Here is a 23,620-nt window from a genome sequence, read left to right on the forward strand (position 1 = left end):
AAAGAACTAGAAAACGATCTTCTACAGGTGTTGTAGCTCAAGGTCCGCCTGAAATAGGTTTTCTGGACACAGAATCTTCTGATTGGTATTGATACCGAAGTTGCTGAACAACACTACGAGACATATTGAGACGTCTAGCAGCATCAGCCTGAGATATTCCCATTTCCATCCATCCAATTGCCCGCCACTTTAACGAATCGGGCAAACGACGTCTCTGAGACATTTTCTAAACTCTATTGACTATTGGCACTGAAACTGCCAACCACAGTTGAAAATCAACACAACTTACACACAAAGGTACGAAAGCTTGATATTTGCATATTTTTTCTCACTCATAAAGATGTTTTTTTTTCCTACAAAATAAAAGTGGCAGCTATCGTTTTTTTATAAATGGTTTTAAAGTTTGTTGTTATCATTCATGCAAACTATGCATTTTATTGTTACTGCCATTTTTTCAATGGTGAGCTTCAAAAAACATGTTGTACCTTAACTTTTTGAGGCCAGTGTGCTACAAACTATTGCCTTACAATCACGTTTTTAAGACTTCAATAAAATATTTGGACATGGGTGCCTATACCGCCTTCCTCTAATATCATAAGCAATTAGGTTTTTTAGACTACACCAACAAAATTTTTAAGTGAAATAGCCCCTGAATATAAAACATTGCTTTGGTTTTTAGCAACATAATTTTGAAAATTTTACCAGGGAAGAGCTTTAGAACCTCCTTCCCGTAAAATCTTTAATGTTTGTCAAAAATTGTGGTTTTGATACTTCAATGTCAAAAGCAGAGGAGAGGAGGAATCGATTTCGACCTGTGAAAAAAAATCCATCGGGGACAGTCCTCGAGCTCCATCCGTTATCTGTACGTTGATAAATATAGTCTACACTCGCATTTTTAAAGATTCAATTTCTAAAAATTCCACTGAGACCTTTTGTCCCCCTAACATCAGCAAAGAAAGTCTAAAATTACATTTTAAAGCTACACATTTCAAAATTTTTCCGGGGGAGAGCCCCTGGACCACCCTTTCCTATCAGATATAAAGTTTTCTTTTCTTTTCAGATGTGCCCACTTCCCCCAAAAAAACTATTTTCTCGTTGTGTCACTGAAATAGAAGACCCATTTTGTTCAGGGTATAGGTCACTAATAACAGTGTGAGTACACTGTAAAGATTTTTCCTTCCTGGGATCCTGGAAAACAACTTTGGAAGAAAGCAAAATCATTTCCAAAGTGCTTAGAATTCCCTGAACTTTCTACTTAGTCCATGGAATTATTTGCGAATTAAAACCATAGCAACATAGAAAAAGAAATCTGTACTTTAGGATTACAAAACGTAAGCACAACTGTTTGATGTCATTGATCGTGTAAACTATGAACACAACAACAAATGAGGGTCAGCATATTTTTTCAGAAAGAGTGAAACTTCTCTGAATGCATGTGCACATAACTCTCTCTGCTCTGTTCCATTTAAACTGAATAACATACATTGCATTAAAAGTTATTATGATGTCTTAAATTTATTCATTTATTTTGTAAAAAAGTAAATTATTTCTTTATTTTAGTTGGATGGCAGAATATGAATCAAAAAAATTTCCCTTGAAAAAAGTTTGCCCCCCCCCCCCCACTTTACATGGTCAAGTTACGCCTCTGCATAGAATGGCTGATGAAAGCTCTAGATTAGCAGTCACCAAAGGGCAACTGTTTCATTGTGAATGGCTGCCAAAAAATGAAGTCCCAGTCACCAAAAGTGGAGACTATGTCGTCACCTCAGAGCAACACTAAGACACCTAACCCCAGAAATAACACTAAGATATCCTATTGTAGCTCTGAGGCGACGATGTGTTTTTTTTTTTTGTTAAAAATAATATCATGCTGTGACAACATGCTTCCAATCTTTTAGTTGCTGTTAAATACATCTCATCAGTTGACCCACCTAGCCTAAGTAAGTCAGAAAAAATATATTCAGCGATTTTTTTTTTTGTTTTTTTTTGCTTTTTTTTAATGGTATCTTCTAATTTGTTGTTAATATTACTAAATAGTAAATAGGTCAGTTACTTTTTGTGCTGTTGCAGCACTGCTGCCTACATACTATTTTTAAAAATGACCACCACTTTTTGGGAATTTGGTAGCCGGTCGCCACTGTTAAGAATTCTTAGTCTAGAGCTTTAGTCGGACGTGAAACTTTGTGGGTGATAAATAACCCTAATCTGAATCTTTTCCCACACTTTGCCTAGATAGAATATGTCATTCTATAGAATGTCTAGGCATACAATGCATTGGAAAAGTATATAGCTCTCATGATTTATAGTTTGCTGAGGAATGACAAAAGGGCAGTGGCACACCACACCCCAAATACTATGAATACTCTCACAAATGTGAGCTCCCCTCCGGAAAAGAAAAAAAATTCCTTGAAAACAACCCCCTAAAAATATACAAGTTGTCCACCAAGGACGGGTGCAAGGCTCAATCAGCACCTTGCATTGCCCCGCTCCTGGTGGGCATTACTGGTTTGCCTAAAAACATTTGACATTATACACAATGCCTAGACATTTCACATAATGCTGATGTTTCTCATTTTTCTGGTAACAAGTACAGTAAAACCCTCCTAATGCGGACACTAACGGGACAAATTTTTTTCGCCCTCAATAGAGGGGTGTCCGCATAACAGGGGTTTAATAATGTTATTTGCCTTCGAATTGGGGTATTAAAAATTGGCCGCATAAGAGGGGTGTTCGTTAGGAGGGGTTTTACTGTACACTGTTTACAATCAAGCTATTCTTTTTAACTATGTGAAAAGTAAAAAAAACATATTATAGCACTGTTATGGATAGATTCTTTGGGGAAAGAAACAAATTTTAACATGAAGCTATACTTACCATAAATGCTTTGCCACTAAGTGTAGAGAAAACCATAGACCTTTCATCTTTTAATAGCTTTATTTCATTTACATTTTTAGGTCCTATGCAATGAATGGCAATAGTATGAATATTCGAACCCACTTTGTACTCTCTCAAGTCATTGAATCTTAAAGGCTCGTTTTCTGTTCCACAATATAAAACATTCCCATTAGGATTGAATTCTAATGCAATAACCCTACAAGGTATCAGGTTAACTTTAATAATTTGATGAAAATTAAAAAGATAGTAAAAGTTTTTGCCTCCAGCTGCAAAAATATTGCAAAATGTATTCCCAGCACAACTATAAATATGCTTTTTGCATCGATAAATCACTTCATGATCATTGTCATTGTTTCTGAAGTCATGGCCAGTATTGTTCAAAATTATTTTTCCTCCAGAAGCTGCTGTATTACCTACATAAATAAGTACATTTCGATTGTCGGATCTGTTACAACAAAAGTCTGTTATGTCAATTCTCTTAAAAAGAGGTCCACAACAGCTTAAATCAGAAATAAAATCACGCCATTCTTCCTCACAGTTTTGCTTACAGGGATTAGAATACTCGAATTTTAAGTGATAAATGGAGCTGTGCTTACTCGCAGGCCGCATATCTTTCTGCCAAACGCCAATAAGACAATCTTCCCCAAAGTTTTGAAGGAATTTACAGTCAGTAATTAAAGGATCTATTTCAAACTCTCTAGTTTCACAAACCAAATCATTGACTTTCAATTTCATTGCATTATAGTTGAATAAATGACTTTCAAATGAGCCAGTTTCTCTTTTTTCCAGCATATTTAAAAAATTCATTCCACCACGAATTCCAGGTAAATTAGTTTTGGAGCACACAGAATCATTCACAAGTGCCATTTTCTTCATCAAATAATGTTTTAAAAGGAAAGATGATATTTTTCAAAGCTCAGTAAGACCAGATTACATGCCTTTAAAATGCATGATAAATGTTCAAATCAAAAGGGGAAAAACTAAAATTAGTTACTCGAAAGTAATTAGGAATTAAAAAGAAACATTGTTTGCCCGAAAGCGGACAAAAAGCACTCCAGATAATCAAATCCGTACTTCTTTTTTAAAAAACTGCAAAAGAAAGAACTCTCAATAATTTGTTCTTAATCACAACATCGGCATCAATCATACGAGATTTTCAAGGTTTGCAACTCCGGTTTTCTGAAGGAAGTTGTTTATTTACAAGCTCATGAAAGTACAGTCACAGTTAACGTTATAATAGAACGTTAAGGCTTTGCGTAATGAGGTGGCGAATTCTCAGGACGTCATTTCAGGTGTTCGTGTGCTAGTTGGGTAGTATTAGCGCTAAAAAAAGTAATAAAATAATAATAATCAATGGACTTAATATGCATGATGAAAATGCTTAGGTGTAAAACAGATTCACGATTGTGTGAAAACTGCTGAGAAAAATGATAAATATGCGAGCGTTAAAAAAATGCAGGAGTCATAGGCGTCGGAGCCGGGGGAGCTTGAGCTCCCCCTGGAATATTTCAGACCGGCTTAGCTCCCCTGGAAAAATTCTCGCACAGGAGCTTTCTGTCATTGTTTACCTCAAACCTGATTTCAAAAATATGATCCGCCTTTTCTAAGAATTTCCACCCAATATGCAACAAAAACAGGGGACAGACGGAGTGATCAGTGCACTTGAGTCCACCTTCACCCTTTTGCTCACTGTTTACACACCTCTTGATTCCCGGAAGAAGATTAAAAGAATTTTAGACAAGCTATCCTACCGGCTGCGGAAAAGTGGGCTTTGCCCCGCGGCCTGCAAACCGATAGGGGTTTGCTCTACACCTTGAGCTCGTGTTTCGAGAGCGACATCGCAGTTTAGTTCACATTCTTATTAGTTTTGCCTCGCATACCGTTTTTTTGGTCGCGTGATCACAAAAAGGATAGTGAGTCAGTTTTGCGTTTAAATATGAATAATACAGACATAACTATAAAAAACGTTACTAAGGTAAGCAACTTGTTCAAATCAAGTGATTTCAACTTTCCAGAAACTTATCTCATTTTAAGATATCTGACTTCTTATAGGCACAATGTAAAGAATTTCCAGCGGAGTCCTTTAAAACTGGTTGATTAAAATAAACTCGCAAAATTTTACGTGAAAGTTAAACTAAAAGACGAAGTGGTATTGTTCTTTATTCATTGCAATTACCTACATTAAAAAATAAATAAATAAAAAGAACTCGGGGAGGGGGGATCCCCATTTACAAACAAATTTATTTATTTATTTATTTTTTACTTCGTCGTTTATTTCTCTCTTTTATCATTTTTCACTCCTTCATAAAAAGTTAAGCCCCGAACAAAGAAAATTCTTTAAAGATTTCCCAAAAGTCTAATTATGTAGTTACAAAACAGTAAACACTCCTGAACTAATTCTCGAGGGATCATGAACGTACATATATTTCGGGTTTAAATTCTATGTTTCGATCAAAAGGTACCATCAGATCGCAAAAATGTCATTGTTCGATGATCTATCGAAACCGAAAGTAATCTGTTGCCAGATAGAGAGCCCGTAGCGGCCGAAATAGATATTATTCAAACAAAATTTTTTTATTTATTTTTTGATGGGAAATATTATCAAAAGAAACAACATAAATCAGCGGCGTACTCAGAAATTAATTTTGGGGGAGCAAATCATTGCTGTGATAAAAAACGTAATTTTTAAAACTATCCCACGGTAAATTTTTTTTTTAAAAATGTGCCCGTTACTTTATTTTATTTTAAACCGTCAGGGATAGATTTTTTCATGATGAAGTTGTAAAACTGCAAAGATAAATATCATTCAAAGGATACTAAAGGTACTTACACTACAGGAACAAAAATTCATATAAATCAAAATCGGTGAAATCTTCATTATTATAATATTCTTAAAATCTTTCAATGATTATAAAAACAGTTACTATGTAAAAATCTGTTTTAAAAGGTGCGAGTTTATTGAAATGAAAAATTTTGAACATAATACTTTACGAAGTTAGAGTTATTCATATTTTTTGCTTTCCTAATTTACAATTTTTTTTTTTCACTTACAGATATATTTTCATGCCGAAATTGTAACTTTTCATTTATTTTTTTTCATTTATTAAAAAATCTCCTACAATATTTTAGTTTCTCTCAAAGACTTTTACTAAAATTTATTTGAACAATAAAATATATAACGAGCACTTCATTTTAACACATTTCTAAATTTCTGTTTCTTCACCCTAATATTTCATCCTTTCACGTTTTTCTAGTTCTCAGAAAACAAGAGAGTCTTCTAAATAGTACTCTGCGGAAGTCCTCCCTTTCCTTCAAAATTATTACAGAGACCCTCAAATTTTGTTTTCAGGACTCGGTTCCCTGAAAATTTCCGAGAGTCCCTGAATACCTTGTTATCCAACAACATGGGAAATTAAATAATATTCCGTTTTTGGAAATTCAATTTCAAAAAATTACTAGGCCCATAAACAGGGTTTGATTACCTCACAGGCCAATTAGGCCCAGGTCTAATAATCTGGCCTAAGGGGCCCCAAATTTCTGAAAGAATTATGCGTAGCAGTACAACTATACGAAAAAATTCCATGTATTTTTAAAAGTAATAATAAAAAAATAATGACTTTTTATTTAGAAAAGAACTTTCTTAAAGGAGAATTTTTATTAATTCTGCCAGTAGCGAATTTACCATGCCACAATTTCGAGTGCCCCGAAGGGGATCCGTGAATGCACATGATAAATAATTTACATAGTTCTTTGGTCCACGAATATGCATTCCGACAGGGCTAATAGAGTCTTCAGGGGGCTCTGAAATTATTGCAGGACTAGGGCCTCACATTGTTATTCGGGACCTGCCCCTAACGCTGACAAATATCATCCGCAGTCGCGTTTTTTAGAGATTATAATTTCTAAAAAATAAGGAGAAGGAACCTCTGAACCTTTTCTGATAACACCATTGAAGAACGCTCTCTAGGACAATTTTGAAAAATTACCAGAATAGAGCCCTAGAACAGCCTTTTCCCCTGACATCATTGAAGATTGTCTACAATTGCAATTTTGGATCTTCAAATTCAAAATATTGGGAGGGAGATGTAAATCGATTTGAAAATTCGATCGCGGACAATCCCTCTAGTCATATTAGTTTCACTAGCGTTAACAAATATGGTATATATAATCCGTTTTTAAGACATTAATTTCGAAAAAATTTCGGGGTAGTTTATTCGTACCATTTCTCCTCTTAATATTCCAAAAATCGCTGAAAAACTCGTTTTTAGAACAAGAATTTTGTAATTTTCCTGGGGGAGGGTCCCAAGGAACCCCTCTAATTATACGTGGTAATCTTCGAGTACTGACCGACCTCTTTCAAAACCGGAGTTTTATCACCTCATTATCTCCATATATAATGTATTTATTAAATATGGTTGAAAACTTTGGTGCGAAAGAGAGAGAGAGAGAGTTGGAGAGAAAAGCTAATTTCTTATGGGGAAAAATTTAAGTGCCCCCCCTCAATTTATTTTCTGGTTATGGCATAATGTATCTCAGCTCCCCCAACTTCCACCAAGTTCCTACGCCTCTGTGCAGGAGAACGGGAACCGGATCTTCTATTTCGATGTGAAACACAACGCTTTATCAACATTTTCTAACGTTATTCCACAATAAATTTCAACGCTATACCAACTACTATTTCGTTAGTTGTTCTAGTGCAACTATATGATCCGCTTATGCATCCACCAGTCAATGTCAACGTTTCAAAGTTAATTTATTTTTGATCGGATACGCAGGGCGCGGAGTACTGATTTCAAAAATTTTAGGACACAATTTTGATAAAATTTTAGGACAACAAACATCAAGTTTTTTTTAAAACTTAAATGCAATTTATAAGCTTGATTTTCATAGCGGATGATAAAAAATTTCAAACAGATAACTTGATACTTTTTGCTGTCTCAGAATCCTCAAAAAATATCCCTGTAAATTACAGATTAATCATTTAAAGATGCAAATGAATAATTGTTTTTTTCGGCACTAAAACTAAAATAACCTCCACTTACGAAATTTTATCTTGGAGCGAATTTGGAACAAACGCTTCATCATAACCAATTTGTTTTCAGTGGAAGACAAAGAGCATGGAAATTAAAATACAGCTTGATTTATCAATCTACTTGTCAACCGCTTAAATTGGAAAAATTCGGAAAAAATTTCTTAGGGTGTATACCTGTGAAAATCCTTGATTATCAATATTGGAAAGATAATGTACAAACTGAACAAAATGCTTCAAATTCATTCTTTTCTGCTTGGCTCCATGTGCTGATTTTGCATCTATTTCTGTCTGCTTTTTCCAACCACAAGGAAGAGGATTCCGTTTTCCGTGGCATTTTAATAAAACAAATTACTATTCGTATTTTAATAAAACAGTTTACTCATCACATTTTAAAATTAAAAAGTTAGTGACTAAATTTAAAAACTATATTTGTGCAAGAAATCATCCAACTTCACTGAACAGAAAGAAGTACAAAGCAAACTGACTGTGTGTACTGAAAGAACAAGCTCATGCTCAGACTACAACACAAGATAAGCAATATAAAAATAAATATTACTTCCGGAGATAACCCATTTAAATTTTGCACAAAAGCAGGGGTGCAAGTGGACCTCAAGTAAAATTTTTGGAAGCTCGACCCCTCTCCTCCCTCACCCAACAGTTCTTCAAATAAGCATACAAAAAACATTAAAAAAAAAAAAAAAAACACTTAAATTTTTTTTAATATAATTTTTCACTTTTAGAGTGTTGCTAGACCAAAGTTTTCGGATACTGCAATCCAAATTTTTTGGATCACAAACACTCCTGCTCTAAGTATATTTTTTGAACCAAGTGTTTATATTCGAGTTCTTATTTAATTTTACATCTTTTTTGCAGAAGAGGAATGATTGCAAGAGTTTATAGATAAAACAAAGTTTTATATTGAGCATCTGTTTTGGTTAACTGCATTTCCCCTCCCCCTTTCTCAGAAAAAAAAAAAAAAAAAACCCCAGCAGCATAGGTTTTTTTCGCTTTCTTTTTCGGAAAAAATTTCTTAGGGTCTACTAAGTTTATTTTGTTCTAAAATACAGGGATATCCAGAGGCGTGCACAGGGGGAGAAGATACACCTGCTGGCCCTTGCTCAAGCCTGAAGGGGGCCCAATATTTTTAGGGGTGAAATAATTGGATAAACAATGAGGGGGGCCCAGAAAAGTCATTTGTGACGGGCGCCAAAATTTCTTTGCACGTCCCTTGGGATATCATCATGTAAAGTTTCATTTTTAAGTTGAATTTCATTTTTCTGCGCAAGTAGGGAGTTAAAACAAGAAAGTGTAGGAATTTTAGGACAAAACTCGAAAATTTTGGACAAAATTTGAAATTTTACGTTAATTAGGACAATTCCTACCCCTGTTGGACGTTGTCCATTTTGACCGCAAGAGATCGACGCCTCCACCAATCAATGCAAGGTAATGCAAACAGGGGTTCCCTGTAGCACCCTCTTTGTTGCCATGAGTTTCAGAGATTGTCATGGTCTATAAGCGTAAGCGAAATTTAGTGGGGCTATGCACAATCACATATGAATCATTGTATATACAGTTAGTTGGCTCTCTGTTTAACGACTTTCAAGGGACCACAAAAAATCGTCCTTAAGTAGAAAAAGTCGTTAAACTGAGCGTCGAACAAAGAGATAACTGTATATATATATATATACATATGTATATGTGTGTGTATACATAGAAATTGAAACAAGCGAAAGATGAATACAATACGCCTGATTTTTTCCGCCTTTTTAAATCATATATATATATATATACACTGCTCGATAATGAAAATGCAACACCAAGAAGAGTGTTCAGAAATTTATGCAAATTTTAGAGTAGACTTACATCACCGAGTTAGTAAACGATGTGAAATGCGCAGCTCTCCGACGCACGTAAAGTAAGATATAAGGGAAGGAAATTGGAGAATGGGCAATATTTGTGTCATTTCTGACTGGAGAATTATCAAAGAAATTTTGTTTTTGTCTTGGAGGATATGTGTAACACGAGAGAATGCCAGGTCGATGCCAACGAAGGCACTTCCAGCAGATAGACGATTTTACGAGGGGTATGGTGATCGGACTGAAAAGGGGAGGTTGGTTCGTACGTCAAATCGCAGCTGATACCCACATGGATGCGAGCACGGTGCATCGGGTGTTATTTGCTCTGAATTACTATCAATGAAGTTTTGCACTGCAGACATATTACATTTTGTACAGTATTGTATTGCGGATATCGGGTAAATTTCTGAATATGGCAACTGTCGCACTTTTCAGGAGTATAGATCTTTTGCTGCAATTTTTTTAAGTCTTTATTTCACAGTCAGACCGTATGAAATAAAAGTAGAATGTCTGAGTATTTACTTTTTTAGCATGTGTTTAAAAGGGTCCGACTAAGATTGGGAAACTATTCATGTTTTCGAGTGCGTCCCCCCTTCGGCCAAGAATTGTTCGGGGAAAATTCTGCCTCACAAGTAAATTGACCCCCTTACTTTACCCTAATTTTTCGTACTAAATTTGTCCACTTACACACGAGTATGGTGTCTCTCCCTAATAGGCGTTCACAAATGCAAGTTTAAACAAAACGATGATTATTCAAGTAACATTAACAACTGATACAATATGAAACATGGACTGAAACAACATAAACAATGAACTCTTGAGAATTCTGAAAATTTAGACCTATCACCACAGCTCCTGCTGTCTGACGAGAAGCAGTTCCTTACCCATATTTTTTATCCATTGTTTCATGTTGTATCAATAGTTAACGCTTCATGAATAATCAGTTTTGCTTACACTTGCATTTATACATGCCTATTAGTGAGACCTCCATTACAATATTTCGTATTTCAATTACATTTAATTCTTCAGCTCATTTGTGCCCTGGTTAATATATAGAATATTTTATCATTCCATCTTTTCCATACACAGGAGTTAATCCAGGTTTTTATTTCTAGGTCCGTAATTTAGTGACAAAAAGGATTTTTTGTGAATTTTTTAACTTTTGTCTAAAAACTATTTTTGACCATTTTTCTTTTATTTATATTTTTTGAAAAAGATCCGATCATACAGTATCAGAACATGGTTAGCTATAAAAAAATCTAATGGGAAATCCCTTCAGTCGAAAGACTTCACTGGAAATGTGAAAGCTGGAAATTTATTCCTTAGGGACATTCTGATCTTAGACGAATTAATCCATCTTAAAAGTGATGAAAAAATTGTTTTTACAAATGAAAATTTGTGAAGAATATGAAATTTTATGAAGTAGTCACTTTGACAATACAGAATTTTGTGAAGGTGCCTCTTTACTGTTTTCCAGTTTGAGCATTTAATTCATAGCATGCAAGAAAATTATTTATATGACATCAAAGAACTAGTTGTATGATCAAGTGAATCAATGTATTTTTCTTTTAAATCAATTATTGGTACATCTCATGGCCTAGTCTCCAGAGGCTATAATTTGAAGCCCCCCCCCCACCCATGGTAAGAACCCATTCCCTTTTTTGCTTCTTACCACATTAGCTTTTAGCAGCATCATTTTTGATCAGGGTCAATTAAACCTTCTTGAGTAATTATTAGTTCTAAGCCTCAGATAGAACATGTTTAAATGTTTGCTATGCATGCATAGAAAAAAATGGTAAATGTGTTAATAAAATCTTTTGATCAATTATGTTTGCATTCAGTGAGAAGTGATAGTTGCCAGTTCTAGTTCTATAACGCCATGTGTTTAAAAGTAACAAATGAAATTTCCAATTTTACAATTACATTTTATTATCATAAACACTAAAGCACTGTAATGTGAATGAATGATATGTCAACAGAATGCAAGAAAACAATCATGGTACAAAGAAATTCAAATTATGGTTTCATATAAGCAGTAACAGGAAACTTAACATTTGAAACTACTATCACATCCTCATAAGAGGAAAAAAATGAAATAATGAAATCATGTCAAAAAAACAAAAAAAAGTAAATCAATGTAATAAGAAGAGTATATGAAATATCTAAATTAAAATAATAATAAGTTTTAAACTGTTAGTAAAGAAGTTAAATAATCTTTAGGTCAATACTTTTAGCGATCAACACATGACACTGAGCTGCTTAAAACAAATTGCACTTTTAATTTTCAAATTATTAATATCGCGTCAACATGGCTTCACTGTGTGATAAAGTGAATAAAAAATGTCTACAACTTTCTTCAACAGAAACCTATTTGAATCTATAATTTCAATTAATATGTAATATAGAGTAAAGTGGATGCACAATTTCATTGCTGTCTTTTAGACATGCTACGATGTGCATAAAAATAATATTTTTCTTCTACTTTGAAAATAAAAATATCTTCTGAAACAAATCAAGTTTTCCCCTAAGTATTACAAGTAGTTATTTAAAATTTGAAATATTTCTTTTTAAAAAAAGGAAAAAAGAAAAGAAAAAAAATTGACTTATATATACATAACAGTAAAAAAAAAAACGCACGATAATCATATAATTTAATTCAAACTAAGAGATTTAACCAAATGGTGAAAGGGGGGGGGAGATACCATTTAGAGAGATGTGCTAAGTATCAATTTTAAGTTTTCAGAATCAGACTATGTGATTGATACATAACAAAAATTCAATGCAAAATCTGGAATTGTTTTATGGTTTTGAAATTCATTTAAACAATACTTTTTTCAACTAATAATATATATACAGTAGAGTCTCGAAAATCCAAGTCTTGAAAGGTGGAGGTTACGCTTAATTCGAGGTGTTTATTTTAAATTTCCAGTTAATTTTTAGTTGCTAAAAAATAATTTTCATTAAAATCTGAAAAGAGAAAACCACTGTTAAACTTATTTAACTACATAGAGCAAATCATAAAAAAATCATTGAGAGGTTGGTGTCAAGAACAATTTCTGTGGCGCAAAATATTCATTGACTAAAAATATGGATCAAGAGATGAATTGGAGATAACTTGATGCGTAAAATTGAATATTAATTGCCCCAAAGACTGTGTAAACGCTCCAATTGCATTCTAAAAAGAAGGTTCACAACTCGCATGTATCGAAATTTAAACATTCTACAAAGAACCGTTTTTGTGTTATGCGAGATGCATACATACGTTTGCAAGCACATAGATATAGATGTTATGAAAAAGTTCATTGAAATGAATTCAAGCATTGTCAAAACGCATATTTGGTTACCTACAAATTTGCTCACATAAATACCTACAGCCATCGTGAAAAAAAAAAAAAGTCAAAATTTGTTGAGAGGCAATTAAAAGCGAAATATATGTGTAAATTTCAGTGAATTCATGAAGGAAATATTTTCTTTACTTGGTGCAAGGGAGGAAAAGGTTCCCCTCCTCCTGTCAATCAAAAAGTATAAAAAATTTAATATGTAAGGATTTGCCGGATAATCTGAGTTTGCAGTAATCGAAGGTGGCATGAGCCCCAATTACCTCGGATTTTCGAGATTCTACTGTATATGTAAAATTTAAAAATGCCTTACAGAAAAGATAGCCTTTTAGTATATTTTATTTACATATTATTAGATTGCACATGTATTTGGAAGTAAAAAAAAAGATTAATTTTTAGTTCTTTATAGCATTTATAATTTCTTTTAATAACATAATGTGCTAAAGGAAGGTTCTAATAATAAAATATATTATCAAAACTGTAACACTAGAACCCTATCAAAACTAATAATACCAATAGGAAAGTATTTTTACCAATTTTAGGTAGTTCTTTTGTTTGGTATAAAAATCATTGCTCCAAAAGACAAAACATGGCAACATTTTGGCACTATAGGTATAGTTCAAAGTTATAACATCTTGAAGGCATTAAAAAACCAAATAAAGGAAAATGTCTTTTAGTTCGGCATTTAAACTTTTTTGAACTTAAAATAAAAAAGTTTTCTACAGAATTGCATTTCTCAATGAAAACAACACCATTACTCCTAGTTATATTGCACAGCAAGACAATTCTGAAGTTAAAATTTTTGGAAAGATTGAATGAATAATAGTGACAAGCTAAATCTGGATATCTTCGTTTTAGAATATCTATCTGACTCGTAAAGTTTCAGCATATTTTGATAGTTTTTCTATTATGATTAAATAAAAGTTCTTGTTAAACCTAAATGAAACAGGATTTTTCATTTACAGTAAATGAGATTAATTAAGGGCAGAAGAAGATTGAGAGACATGAAATAATTATAATGCAATTAGAAAAAAAAAAGAGCCAAAAAAGAAATTTACTCTTTTTTCCCTCATTGAAAATATAATAATACGAGAAGTGTCAGTACTGTGTTGTTTATATAATTTCACATACAGACATGATTTTGCATACTAACTTGAAATTTATTGCACAACAACACAGCTGGACATTAAAGGTTTTTTTAAAGAAAATAAAGAGCTAATTATCTTGAAGCTATCAAAATTGATGCTGGGGGGAAAAAGAGAAAGAAATGACTAGATGATTATTTAATTAAAAAAAACTAAATGCTAAGAATTTTATTATATAGGATTACGAGAATTATTCTCAGTTTGCAGCCATTTTCAATGGTACCACATTTGCTTTACAGTATATGGTTCACACATAGTTGCAGAGATCTTTCTGAAAAATAATTCAACACACATTTCAAATAAAATTTAAATATAGCATCAACCTTTTTGAGACAGATGCCCACCAAAATAAGGGCTCCCACATTAAGGGAACTGCAAAGCATACTCTTAGGCCAGAATATTTCCTCCAACTAAGCCTAACACCAGTTAAAATTTTGTAAGAAGTATACATTTCATAATAATGGATAAAAGGTATCCCTTACATATAAATGAGACCATTTTGAAAATGTGGTAGGATAACTTTATAAAAACAATAATGAAATAAATTGATAAATAATTTGATATTGAATATCAAAAAACAGGAACATGGTGCTTTTTACTCTAGTGTATGACTGCTGAAAACTGCTCAACTTGGTTGAGAAAGATTTTCATCAGATGATAGTTTGAGATTGCAATTAGTTGGAAGAGTGTAAACAAAAACTGTTGAAAATTGGAGCATACACCAAGCTGTTTATTTAGAATAGAAGTGAGATAAATGTTTTTTTAGAGCACACATAATTAAAAAAAAAAAAAAAAAAAAACATCATATAATATTTTCAATACATCTTTAACCAAAAGTAGGGTTAATGTTTTTAATTTGAAAGAATCTTTTAACAACTATCATGTATTAATAACTTCCTCAAATCATATCAAAAAAGCTATTAATCAACAAATTTAAAATACAAGTTATTTTTCAGTAATGAAGGCAAATTTTATCAATCACATAAGAACTTTTCAATCAATTTCATTAAATTCAATTAATGATAGCAGAGTTACAAATGAGTTTCAGACCTTAAAAACTTGTCTTTTTTATAAATATGCAATCTTTTTTTTTTTTTTTTTTTTTGCACATTCAAGATTTTTATACAAATATTAACTGAGAAGAATGTGGTGCAACAGCAATTAAGTTCCTCTGAAATATATAATTTTAAAGTTTTTTCCTTTATCTTAAAAAAGGAAAAAAAAAAAAAAAAATTCAACTACAAATGCATTTTATCGATGTATTAACAAGCTTAATAATAAAGAAGTACAAAAATGATTTAGTATCTAACACTTTTTCAAAACTAAAAACATTTCCTTAACATTTCTTTGTTAATAATTTTAATTATCTTATCAGATCAATCCTTAAGCAATTGATTTTATACAAGATGAAACAAATTTTAAAATCCAAAATGAATATGCTTGCACGCAAGCATAAACAAATAATTTTTTTTTAACTTGAGAAAAAATATTTGATTTCAATAGCTAATGATTTTTTTTACAATGGCAATTCAGAATAACAGCCAATACTACAAACATAAACAAACAATTTATAAAGTTTAAATTTCTAAATTAGATTTTGTGATACGACATTCAAGTGTAAAGACAATGTTTAGCTTCTAAATTTTTATTAATTAATTACATAGAACTGAACCATTTTGATTTAATTTTTTTTTGTGTAAAATGACTAAAAACATATTTAATTTCTTCAAAATTTTATATGTAGCAAGAATAAATAATAATAATAAGAGTTAAACAGAAAAAAAATGAAATCATTATAAATCAAAGCAATTGTTGAGGATTCTGAGCCAATGTAATTATAACTTCAATATCAACTTTTTTTTTTAAAGGAAAAACAACAAACATGTTCTTTAGTCCTCTTTTTCACCTTGACAAAAATAAATCTCAAAATTAAAATTTTAAAACATTTTAAGGGACAGATACCAAGGAATGTGATGTTGTCTCAAATTTTTGAATATCAAGTAATATGCTACAATAGTTACTGATGACTACTTTTATGTTAATACAAACAATATGTGCTATAACAAAGCAGGAAAAGACCAACTAAAATAGACAAATAATAAATAAATGAAAAAATAAAAATGCCCACTTTTATTTATAAACAATAAAGTAAATAATTAAAAAAAAAAAAAAAAAAAAAAAAAAAAACTCAACATTTTAAAATTGAAAAAGGGCAGTGAAATGAACATTTGTGTAGCAAGTAAAAAATATATAAGGTAAAAAAAAAGTCTAAAATTTTAAAGTCTAATATATTTTGAAGCAAAATGTCTAACTTTAATTTACAGAACAATATTAGCTAATGGTGGGAGGTAAAGACTAGTAAAGATGAATTAATGAGAATATTTTAAATGAACTAATTATAGAGCATAAAAGAGCTTTAAGATATGCAGATTGTTAAAAATAATATTAACTGTTAAAAAAACATTTTAAACTTCGTATTTGCAAGATAGATATAAAAGGATTTTGCTTTTAAAACAAACAGAATTTCTGCCAATTATGATCAAATTCGAGCGTTTTCAACAAAAGATTAAAAAAAAAAAAAAAAAAAGACGGAAAATAAGGTCCTTATTCAAAATAATGTCTTGGGATAGAAAAATGAAATTTCTTTGCCATTGAAAACGTTTTACACAATTTTAGCCAAAAACACACATGACATTAAATAATTTCTAAAAAAAAAAACTGACAGACTGAATGAAACTAAGATTCATATTGAATAATCCGATTTAAAATAGATTTTGAAAACAAAGAACAATTAATAAACTCATAACTTAAATATATAAATATGTTATTGCACAGTGAGAATGAAATTATTAAACACATGAATATTTTTTAACTCCAAAATGAGAACTCTTTTAAAACTAGTTATCACACTGTTTAACAGAAACAGTCAATAGTAATCAGCAAAAGTTAAGATTTCAAAGGAAAACTATGCTCTCTAATACTCTTTCATATAAAATTAGAGAAAGAAAATTGATTTTTTTTAAACATAGAAAAAGTAAACAAAGTAAACTCTTATGACGTAATGAATTTGAAAAAACTATTGTTTAAACAGGCAAAGGTACAACTGTTTTATAGGAAACAAAATTCTAATGAGAATGTCACGACAATTATGACTGTTAATAGACGAGAACAAAAAAATACAACATTAATGAAGTAATTTGTGTGTATGTGGCACTTATGCCTTTAAATTAAACACTTGCATAATTTACATACCATATGAAAAAAAAAAAAAATCTTGATAACTTGATAATTTGAACAAATAACTTTTGCTGATAATACTTGAACAAAGTAGCTGCCCAATAGATAGTTTTCATTTTATGAAATACTTTATGAGAATATCATGTAAATAATTGCAAACCTACCAACAAGAAACGTTTTTCTTAGCCATATAAACAATATTTATCATAAAAGATTTAAAGAAGTCAAACATCATAAGCATATAGTAGCTTTATAAGCTCTTCAAAGAAACAGAGTGCAAATAAAAATAAAATTGATGACAGGTAAATATCTTCAGCAATCACATTAAAAGTTTAAAAGTGAACCAAGAAACAATTTCAGATAATGATGAACTTTTTTCATCAGATAAATCAAAATGACTTAAAATCTAGACTAAAACATTAACTATCACATCAATTGCAGAATCTAAACCACTAAATCAAAATGAAAGCCTTTGAAGAGTGTATACATACACATAAATCATAGGAAACATCAAAAGAAAAAATTTCAAGCTTTGCAAATGGAAGACAATTTAGCAAAAATATCTACCCCAAACCAATCAAATCATTTCGAATCAAAAACTGAAACCTTCATTTTCAAAATTAAAAACCAGATGCAGAGAATGAACATGAGAGCTAAAAACTCACAGAAATATGGGCACATTTTCATGAAATGTTGTAGTTAGTCAAGTGATGCAAAGTGACTCAACTCCTATAATACTAGATATACAAATTGCAAGTCTAGAAAAATGCACGTCACATGACAAAATACCAAAATGAATTCTGGTCCACTGGTTTACACTCCTCTTTTAAGATCCAGATGATTAAAATGGTATTTATTCCTGAAACAGGTGGAAAAAATTATGTAAGTGAATCACACAATGCTGTAGTAAAAAGTGCATAATACAAAATTATTTCACACAAAATATAAGTTAAAAAGCATCAAAGAAAAAAATAATTGATGGTGTCTTAAAAGTCACAAATAGGACAAATTAGCACAATTTCAAAAGGCTCAGTATGAAAAAAATGCAACATTAGTTAACACACCGCAGAATATAAAAAAAAATGGGAGGACATCATACATTTTCAACAAAAAGGATATGTTAGATTATGTTACAGGAATCACAAAATACTGATAAAATTGTAAATTTTTATTTGTACATCATTTAATTACAGTAGACCCCTGATTTATTGGCTCAAAACAGACCAGACTGGTCTAAAACGGTAATCCAATTAAAGAGAACAAAATAAATAAATAATAAAAAAAAGCTAACTGATGAAAATAAACTTTCAAAAATTACCTTAAATAATTAAACAGCAATAAATTGCATTAAAAGTGTTTTTGCAATTAAAAAAAAAGTGCTTATTAAGTGAGTGAATTTATTTAAAAAGCTTTTGACATACTATTTGGAAGTAGGGGAACATGGGGCACAGTGAAATGGTGAAATATTTACTCTGCTTTTAGCTCCACCTATCTGGTATTATTTTAACTATGTAGTACCATATGTAGTCTATTCCAGTCAGGGAAAAAATACTGCCAAAGATTAAAGCATTTGGTACTATAGGCCATTTAAAAAAATTGGTATTCATATTGTAATATTTTGTTGCAAATCAAAAATTACTTTTTTTTTTCTATAAATGATAAAGTTCATGTTATTAACATTTTAAATATTAATTGAGACCTCCTAATATTCAATGCAGTATTAATTTAGTTAATATTAAGCTTATTTGTACTTTAAACAAATTGTACAATTAGTCACGTACATGTGAGGCAAAGTTAAATAGTTTGCTTCATTTACTCACTCAATCATTTAATTTAAATTACTTATGTTTTAATTTATTAAAAAATTCTTTTATATTCCTTCATTTAGTTATTCACTTATTTTCTTATTAATTCATTCTTTTACTCTCTCATTTATTTTTCTTCATACATTAATTGATTTATTCATTTAATTTTTCGTTTATTGTTTCATTATACATATCTTCATTTATTCACTCAACCATTTGTTTACCGATTCTTTTGATCAAAAATATGTTTTTAATTGAATAGAAAATATTTTGTTAGAAAAATATTTAATTTTTCACTTTGCTCCATGAAAAAAAAAGTGAAATTTTTCCACTTTTTTTTTTTGAAAATTTAAATTAACTGCCAAAAATAAAAAATACTGTTTCAACGATCAAACAAGTTTTATTGTAAAATACAATATTATTTCTTTGTGTACTGTAATTTACAAAACAAATTTCTGATTTGTTCATTTTGAAAAAACTCGGTCATCTAATCCATTTCACTTTGCTCCACATTCCCCTACATGTAAATTCTTTTATCTTTTTAAACTGCTGGAGTTTGATGACTTGCTTCACATTTCAACATATTTTAATTCCAATTGTTAAAAAGTCAAAATATCAATCTCTAGGAAAATGTGCACACCCCAATCAACTGAATCAAGTTGCTTTTACTGCACCATTTTTAGAATATAATCTACCAAGACCAGGGATAATCAATGGGAAAATTGAGTAGAACTGGTGACAGCTATGCAAACATTTCCCCTTTTTACACAAAACTCTGACTTATAAATTCAGAGGAAAAATTTGCGACTTTCTCTGACCTATTACAATTTTGTTAATTCAAAGCTTGCTCAAGGCTTTCAATCTATATTAAAATTATATTTCAGGTATAGTGGTTTTGAAATAAAATGTAGATAAATGCCCTGCAGCAGTAGATTAAAGCTTTTTTTGAAAATAACATTCCACATAAGTAGAAAAATCTCATATTATTACTCATCAAGATTTTAAAAGGATGTATCTTAAAACTTCTCTTACACAAAATACAAATGTAAATAATAATAACAATAAAACTTTTATGAGAGGAACATGGCAATGCCAGAATTAGGGTGAATATGGATGAAAGAATGGTTTCATACAGCATAACGCTAATGATAAAATAAAGTTAAAATCTTACCTTAGAGGAATTTGCTAAGAATCAAGTTTTGCAAGCTCACTGGTATAAATTCCAATGCTTTCCATATCATGGAGAACAAAGAATATCTGTTTGAGAGAGCTGGACATTATGTTGACAAAGTAGTTCGAGATTGACTTCAGAACTATCTGGGCAGCTTGTTGTTTGGGAAAGCTTGAACTAAATTCAATAAGGGGAGAAAAAACAACAACAGTTTTACTTCAGAACACTAGAAATCCTATACAACAAAAAATTATCTAGAAAGGATGTCAATAAAAGATTTACACGGGGGGGGGGGGGGGGAATAACAACAGTTGGCTAAAATATGATTGAAACATACTTGGTATATTTACAGATGTAAATATTTTACAGGACTACTATACAGTAGACCTTCGTTTTACGCGAGTTCATTTTATGCTGTTCAAGATTTGACACCTTTATTTTACAGGGCTCATAGCAAGTGGAAAAAATACATAGGAGTTTAAAAGGAAAAATATAGGAGTTTGATAGAAAAATATATAGGAGTATGATAGCAAAATATATAGGAGTTTAAAAGGAAAAAGCTATAGGAGTTTGGTAGAAAATATATAGGAATTTCGAAAAAGTATAGCATCTAGTACGTTTGGAGCAACGTACAATACAAATCAGAGAACCAGTATCAATACAATTCTATTATGCATGATGTCATAGCAATGTGAAGAGTCACAGATGTGAGAGCATATGAATTTTTGTACCCAGTCACTTATATGAGTCATGTATGTTTAAGACAATTTTGATTCAATAAGGAAAAATTCTGTGAGCATGTTTCTTTTTTCTTTTAAACATGGAATTCTACATACAATATCAGAGAACTTTATTAAATTTTTGGTCAAACGACATATCATTAGAACTATACCGCATACTAAAAATCAATTCTCCAATTATTTAAAGAATTTTATTGCAAAACAGTATGAAAAAGCAATTACAAAATTCAAATTTTAACTTATGTGCTTCGAAAAATGCATCTCTTACTGATTGCTAAAACTAAGTAATAATTAATTTGGACATTCTTTTTTTTGATGTCATAAATCTACCCATAATCCTTGGTATTGGTACTTCATTGCTTCAGTTCATTGCTAACAGTAACGATGAAAAGACCTGTCGACTCCATGTCTCTCTTGTCTCACTGGTTCTGTTGGACGTATCATGTGAAAATTATTACAAAAAGTGTGCAACCTCTGCCTCCCATTCGTTTCATTATTTACAGAAAAAAAAAAAAAATCTGATTTAACTAAACAAAGGCAAAGAAAAAAAAAAGACTGCACTAATGGATCACGTTTGTGGGAAATGGTCAGTCTCATAAGCTTGATTCATTTAAGCAGCAAGTTTGATTCATATATTCTGCTATTTTTTAATGTTAAAACTGGATTTCGTTTACTTTTTGTGGAATTGATTCATTAACACACGCTGATTCAATTACCTGGTGCTCGCTGTAACAGTATTATCCATAACTTACACAGTGTTTGCGCTCAACTATCCGTAACCTGGGTCCCAGGGACCCATTAATGAAATAGATTTGGCTCCTTTGGTGGAAAAAATGAGTCCCTTAAATGTTAAACAGAAAATCTTAGTGTGTAAATGAATAATATAAAAATATCCTTGGGGGGGGGGGGAGGCATGAAATAAAATAAATTGGTTAATTTTGCCCTAATTTTTTGTGATTTTATCATTGTAAAATTATTTTCAAATAATACACTTGCAAGACTTAGTTATGTGAGAAACTATTTGGTGAGTTACAATGAGATTAACTCAAAATTTACTTTAAAAATGGGTTTTACCATAAAATATAAAACAAGTGCTTCTGATTGATCAAGCAAAAAGCACTCCCTTAACCTTTGTTTTCCTGGAAATTTTTCTTAGTGAAAAAAGCGAACAGCCCCTCCCCCTCCCAATTATCATTGGCAATTACATAATAATAATAAATCGCAAGCGAATGAACCCCAACGCAAAAATCGCGATCGCAAAAACGAAACATTTTCTCATATGAGTGTGAAAGTTGCTCATCTGCAATCTTAAATCAGTATATTTGACTTTATTTTAACTCGTTCAAAATATCTGTTTTGCTTTTTGTTCTATTTTTTAAATCTCGCCATTTTGAAAATGGCGCGATCGAATAATACCCGACTTTTGCAAGTCCAAATAAAAATAACCCATCAGAAAGAGATGAATTATTAGAAAAAGAACTAGGTTAAAGTGCTTTTGTATAAAATTCAAGTATTCATAAGCAATTTAACAAGAAAAATGTAAAGTTCAGAACTCTTTGTCTTTAGCGCGATCTGGAAAATGTTCGCCATTATTTTCTCTCTCCTCTTTTTATTGGGGATGCAAAATAATGATTTTCAAAAGTAATTCTGGTTACATGAATGCCAAATTACAATATTTTTACTGTACAATTGTCTTGTATTAATCCTGAAGATTGCATTGAAAACCTCTCTTATTTTTAGTCTTCATTTCTGTTTTTAGGAATTTCCTCAAGATAAAAGTTGAGAGAGAGCTTATTCTTAGAATACAGTACAATGGGCTATTTATGAACTTGCTCCCTGAGCTCTGCCCAGGAGGTCACTGTAAGCTCAAGTCTTATCACTAAAATTCCATTGAGTGGTCCACAACTGGGGTGTGTTTGAATAGCTGATAAATAGATAGGGTCATTTTAGTCCCTTTCTGTTGATTCTCCTGGTCATTTTGAAGCTTAAAAGCATTTACTAAATAGATCTTTAGCATTTTCTCCCATTTTTTTCTGGTTCTTATCTTTTGGGTTTTCTGGGTCCCTGGGACCCGATTTTTCATGGAAGTTGCGTCCCTTTCCCGCGAATTTGCGTAAAAAACCCGCTATAGCGCGTAAACGCGAACCCTGTTACAGTTAATGTGTGTATATATACACACATGCATAACGGGTGAATTCGACCTAATCTGCCAAATGAAAGGGGGTGTTAAAAGAACCCAAGTGGAGCATAGAACCATCCATTATTCTCTCCAGTTTGTAACCATAACCGAGTAGATAGAAAAAAATGAGTAAAATAAAACTTTTCTGAAAGGAAGACCATTTTCTGAAATTATTGGAAAATCTACACACAAAATAAGTACATATTTGAAAAAAGCAGAAAG

The 23,620-nt window shown here is 31.3% G+C and overlaps 1 protein-coding gene across 1 annotated transcript in view; it reads right to left on the reverse strand.

Moving 5' to 3' along the window:
- Window positions 1-15,951: 15,951 nt before the first annotated feature.
- Window positions 15,952-23,620, reverse strand: part of LOC129227008 (core histone macro-H2A.1-like) — a 42,791-nt gene continuing 35,122 nt past the window's right edge. The window contains exons 8-9 of the mRNA XM_054861638.1: window positions 20,480-20,656; window positions 15,952-18,362 (exon numbers count right to left, since the gene is read on the reverse strand). Of these exons, the coding sequence (XP_054717613.1) occupies window positions 20,494-20,656 (163 nt within the window). The 3' untranslated portion in view covers window positions 15,952-18,362; window positions 20,480-20,493. The remainder of the gene's footprint in view (window positions 18,363-20,479; window positions 20,657-23,620) is intronic.

The sequence above is a fragment of the Uloborus diversus genome, chromosome 7 (genome assembly GCF_026930045.1).
Source record: "Uloborus diversus isolate 005 chromosome 7, Udiv.v.3.1, whole genome shotgun sequence".
NCBI lineage: Eukaryota > Metazoa > Arthropoda > Arachnida > Araneae > Uloboridae > Uloborus > Uloborus diversus.